The following is a 5,450-nucleotide window of genomic DNA, read 5'->3' as shown; positions in this document are numbered from 1 at the left end:
CGATAAATGATTTTTCACATGGACAAGGATCCCACCGAAAATCCTGAAAATTCATCGTCCGAATGAAACAACGAAAATCAAGAACAAAAATTACTTTTGATCAATGAGTATTTATGTCGCCATCTGACGAAAATGTTTCCAACAAGTTAAATGGTCTTGGATCAAGGCCGGAGCGTAGTCAAGGTACATGGCTAGCCAACGTTTGTTCGATATCCTCGTTCGAGCTTCAAGCGAGTTCCAATTCAGTCGAGTGCATTAACTGGTGAGATGGCGGACCTTCTGTACTCGCCTAATGGCAAATTAAATGCATTAAATCGAAAAATAATTCAAGTGAAGAAAAAAATCCAATTGTCCGGTAAGTCTAAAACTCAGTCGCATACTTAAATAAATAGTCCGGCTTCGGGCTCGCTTGCTCGGACTCGGAAAAATCGTCGAAATTTGCTTAAAGTTTTTGCGGCTCGAGAGCGAGAACAGGCAGCATGAGCGATCACGAAGAGACATCATTAGGTGGCGAGCGGTACATCTATACGCGATAAATTGCACACTTTACCCCGAGAGCCGAGAGAAAAAAAAGTCCCGAGCAAATATTTGTCGATGCAAACCACGCGCGCGCTCGACTTTCTACTCAGACTTCGTTAAAAGTGCATGCGCTAGTTGTACAAATGATGCATTCAACGCTCGTCGCTGATCAGCATCTCCCACCCACTCGTTCGTATTTTCGCGAACATAAACTCGTGCGTTTCTTCGAATTTTGGCCGATCCGAGCGCGTACTGAAACGCGCCAAAAAGTCCCAATTACTCGCCGACGTGCCTCGTAGGCTGTAAGATATGTATATGTGCACAAAATCGACGAGTGGCCATATTAGGTTATATATGTATATCGCGCGCATATTGCGTTGATACGTTTCTCCATCGATAAGCGCAAAAAGTCGTGAAAGCGTGCGATGCTTGATCGAGAAGGTGATAAAAAAAGCTCCTACACACTCTCTATAGGCTCTGGAAGGCAGCGACGCACGTGAACGTATCCGCTAATTGGCCACATTAATTTGAAAAAACCGCGTCGCAGCCGAGACGATTGCAAAAAATTGACCAAAAGTTGAGTCCAGTGTGCGCGTGCACGGCTAGCGGATTGCGAGGGAGGCCAAACGCGTTTAATCGTTCGCGGCATATTTTGCGAGTCACTGACACGCGCCTGTGCCTGTGTGGCCGACGACTGCAAGGATCGCATCGAGGTGTTTTGCTTGACACGTCGGCACTCGGCAGGCTGTCGCCCTCGACAACGGTACGTCGCTAATGCACCTGCAGCCTCGACACTTTTTGCGACTTACTTGAATCTACATCTTCAAATGATTTCTGTACTCACTTATCGGGCGCTGATTATCATTCTATTAAATTTTCGTATAATATACATTAGTTGGGGCCCAATGTGTTCATTCAACATACAATGCAATTCATTTTTTCAAATTTCTTATCACGTCATTTGAGACCTAATGGTAGCATGAATGATTACTAGTTTATCGGTATGGATCGATGTGTTGAAAAGTAATGGTAATAACTAGTACACATCACATTGAATAATTCTGAAAGTTTCAAATATTATAATTCAATCAAATTTATTCGGCAGTATTAGTTTCAAATTCAAATCTTTAATTATTAGCTTAACAACTTAATTGATTAAATTTTTAGAGGGCCAGCGAAAAGCTAATTTTGAGGAGTGCGATGCAAAAAAACGAGAAAGCACCGAAACCATTTCCAAACTAAAAAGAGAAGTCAAGGAACTGCAAACTGAATTCGCCAAGACTAAAAATGTTGGTAAAATTATCGTAAAGATAATTTTTTATGACTAATCACTACTCATTTATCATTTATTTTTGTCTTTACTTTTACTTCAAAAATATTTTCAGCAAAATGGTAATGTTTTTTAACCACCACAGTAAATTAAATTGATCTATGAATTATATAAAAAAATCCAATGGAAACTCTCATTCAAAATCTACTCGATCGATCTACTTTATATTTACACACTATTTAAGTGCATAATATAAGAGGCAATGAAATAGATACATGCTTTTTAACGATAAATAAGATGATTTTTTACCTTTAGTTTTTTTATTTCCAAATAATGCCAAAAACTCAAAAATCATTTTTACCAAAATATCTTGACGTTATTACCTCATATTTTATGCATTTCAAAAAAAAATTTGAAGACGATCAGTCGAGTCGATTTTCAGTTACAGTGGCTACCACAATCGATCTTTTTTTTACAGTTGGGTCAGAGAATTTTCTGTAGTTAGCTTAGTTTCAGTTGGTATAAGCTGAAAATTTATTTAAATATGTTTCCAATAACAATTCATCATATATACAATATACAGATGAATTTATTTTACAACGAGCTCAAAAAAAGTTATTTACCACATTAAAAGTTATATAGGTACTACATTAAAAGAATTATTTAAAATTGTTCAATTATTTTCTAAAAGCAATGTTATTCAAGTAGGAGTAGGAGTGATTATTCGATAAATCTTTGAAAAGAGACACTATTAATTCATTTTTTTTTTCATTTAATTTTTTTCCCGATTATTAATTCTAAGGGCGCTTTGATTCTTACTGAAACATTCTTTTACTTTTTTTTTTAGAATTTTCTGAGTTATCATGCACGCCGTTGCTTTTCCCCGTTCTGTGTTCCAAAATTGCATATTGATGAAAGTTTTGATCTTCAAAAAAAATATGATTACATTTTTTAAATTATTTAAATTTAAAAAATCAATTATTGTTTGTTTAAAAAAAGGTGTAGATTAATATTACAATATCAATTATGATAGGAAATTACCTGAAATTGTTTTAGAATGAAGAAATATTCGAAAAAGCAGCTGGTCTTAATCGCGGATGTGCTGCTTTTGTGGGGAAACGCAGTTTGAACGATGCTTTGACTGATCTTGATGAGCACAATATTCGTCTGCGCAAGAAACTCGACCTGGCCAAGTACCAGTCTGACAAGGCAAATTAGCTATTACTTTTCATTCAACTTATATGCAACGTTTATTTAAATGTGTAGATTTCCAAGATACATGAAACAATCATCGAATAATAATTATTTTCCAGCGTCAAAAGCAACTGCAACAGTTACTCCGAGAATACGAGGAGTTGATGGATATCAAGCCCACACAAATCGAGGCCTCTAAAACATCGAGCAGACTGATCAAGAAAGTACCAAAGCTATTTTAAATTGTTACTTTAAAGTAGCATTAAAATGAATATTTAATATAAACTATATCCACTTGTAAACTAAATGGAAATCATGAATGAAAATTGTGTTAATTATGTATTTTCCTTTTGCATGAATTTTCGAAAAAATAATTTATTACAGAGTTCGTCATGATTTATGCCATAGATTATCGTGAAACTGGAAAATCAGCTGCACCGGGTCAGTGTTATGCAAATGGAAGCTGATACGGTGCGAAAAAAGTACCAAGCAGTTAAAGCAAGTTTCAAATCGGACGCATGCCTTTACTCTTGTTGCCTCGATGAACTCGAAAAGAGCATACGAGAACAAGACAATGAAATTGAACGTCTTCAGGTATTATCGTATTAATAATAAAATAGCTTTCATAAAAGGATTTTTAAAAGAAAAAACATTTTCAGAAAGTTAAAATGGAAGCCATCGAGTTAAGAGAAACAACTAAGGAAACTCTGACAAAGCAAGAATTAGAAGCTTTTCAGAAGAGCAAAGAACGAGAAAGTATAATACAAGAATACAGGTAATCAACGTCGTTGGTCGGTGTACAAAATAAAAATAGGTCAATTTTGTTATTAGAACGCGAGTTGAAGATCGTAAGATTGAGCTCGAACATCTAGAACGACTGATATTCCCCGCAGCACAGCGGCAAATTGTTCGGGGCGATGATTTGGATACAGGAAGAAAATCTCCTGCACTGGGTTCAGCAAGGGGTACTGGAACAGCTCCACCTCAAAGCGAGATCGACCGTCTCGAAGAGATATTCGTAAAGTTGCGCAATGCTACTGGAGTTTCTCAGACTTCACAGGTGCTGGACCGTTTCCTAGCTCAGCGAGCTACCCGAGAAAAGTTAAAACGAATGCAGACCTCTACCGAGGCGGAAAAGGTTCAGTTGGAAAAACACAGGCAGCAACTCACCGCTGAAATTGAGATGTTAAAGTTCGCCGAAACCAAAGATGCGGATCAGTTAGTTTACATGATGATTCAATTACCCAGTTTAAAGAACCGTAAGAAGGTAATCTTTTTCGTCATTTTTTTCAGAAATGCAGATAAATTGGAAAATTTGAATAAAAAAATAGAAAATCAGAAAAAACGGGAAAAAAACGCGATGGATAAGCAAAACGAATATCAATACCTACTTGAAGGAGTTCGAACAAAATTAATACTGCTGTGTGATAAACTGCAAGTTGGTTGAAAAGATACGATTTGAGATTTAAACATTATGTTGAATTAATTTTATATGAATTTCAGCATGAAAATGAAATTGAAAAAAGAAATGAATTACCCAAAACTCCTATGGAAGCGCTCGATCTGTTGAACAATAAAATTAATAAATTCATAGAGAAACTGGGAGGATCAGAAAAGTATAACGAACTAGTTGACCAATTATTAAATGATAATAAAGTATATTCTCTAATTATTATGTTTCCAATCATTAAATTACATCGGCTTAAATAAAAAAAATTGTCTTTTTATTAAATTTAGGCAGAAGCGATGTCTTTGGAAACCACATCAGAACTTACGAAACATACAAGTAATGAGGAGCAACCGTTATTTACACTATTTTCATCAGTCAGTACTCCTGCTGCTCATCAGGTGCAGATCTCCGAGGATGAGGAAGATGTACCGTCAAGAGGGCTTCTTAAACGACAAGCACAGCTTTTGGTCGATGCCAAAAGCCGACGAAAAAATTTTGCTTTTAAACGATAAATCAATCATTTTTTTTCAATTATCATAGTAAGCAACGTAATCTTGTGATTAGTATGCATCTTAACTTGAACAGGGAAACAATCAAGTATTAACTTTTGACTTTGTAATGCTGTGGAAAAATATTTAATAATTTTGATATTACAAGTGCGTTGAACAGAAAAGTTGCAAGAATTGTATAATATAAGTAGATGTAATTTTTTTAAATTCAGGTAGGTATATTGTAAATTATTGTAAACTCGATCTTGGTGTTCTTTTCTGTTTTACCTTTAAAAGTTGATTGTTAGTTGTATAATTCATTTGGAAAGAAACATGGAAATATTTAAACCAAATGATATTATCCCTTAAATTTTGACAGTTCCAGTACAATCATTTTCCATCGAATGTGTATCGAAAAAATTATTTTCTACGAAAACAACAAAAGTCATGCCTTCTGTAAATTACAGAAAATAAAATATTTTGGTTTGAACAAAATTGTTTGTTTGTTTTTGTGTATTCAAATAATCGG

The 5,450-nt window shown here is 35.2% G+C and overlaps 1 protein-coding gene across 2 annotated transcripts; it reads left to right on the top strand.

Annotated features, from left to right (window-relative positions):
* Positions 1 to 3,402: 3,402 nt before the first annotated feature.
* LOC106659912 (coiled-coil domain-containing protein 151) lies at positions 3,403 to 4,967 on the top strand. Of its 2 annotated transcripts, XM_023459392.1 has the most exons (6): positions 3,403 to 3,577; positions 3,643 to 3,758; positions 3,815 to 4,201; positions 4,277 to 4,421; positions 4,487 to 4,639; positions 4,721 to 4,967. In XM_023459392.1, exons 1-6 carry the CDS (start codon positions 3,434 to 3,436, stop codon positions 4,943 to 4,945), a joined length of 1,170 nt encoding a protein of 389 aa, XP_023315160.1. In that variant the 5' UTR covers positions 3,403 to 3,433; the 3' UTR covers positions 4,946 to 4,967. The 2 variants fall into 2 exon arrangements, with proteins under 2 accessions (XP_023315160.1, XP_014238162.2); XM_014382676.2 differs by having other exon boundaries at positions 3,815 to 4,421.
* Positions 4,968 to 5,450: the final 483 nt, after the last annotated feature.

This window comes from Trichogramma pretiosum, unplaced genomic scaffold (assembly GCF_000599845.2).
Source record: "Trichogramma pretiosum strain Unisexual culture from Peru unplaced genomic scaffold, Tpre_2.0 scaffold57, whole genome shotgun sequence".
NCBI lineage: Eukaryota > Metazoa > Arthropoda > Insecta > Hymenoptera > Trichogrammatidae > Trichogramma > Trichogramma pretiosum.
The sequence above is the reverse complement of the archived record's forward strand: the minus strand, read 5'-3'. Positions and strand labels throughout refer to the sequence as shown.

What these genes read in the sequence shown, in the direction of transcription:
- LOC106659912 (XM_014382676.2), top strand. Translation starts at nt 3,434, where the DNA reads ATGCAAATGGAAGCTGATACGGTGCGAAAAAAGTACCAAGCAGTTAAA. An exon ending in TGCTGTGTGATAAACTGCAA is followed by an intron (nt 4,422 to 4,486) that starts GTTGGTTGAAAA and finishes TATGAATTTCAG; the next exon opens with CATGAAAATGAAATTGAAAA. An exon ending in AATTATTAAATGATAATAAA is followed by an intron (nt 4,640 to 4,720) that starts GTATATTCTCTA and finishes TATTAAATTTAG; the next exon opens with GCAGAAGCGATGTCTTTGGA.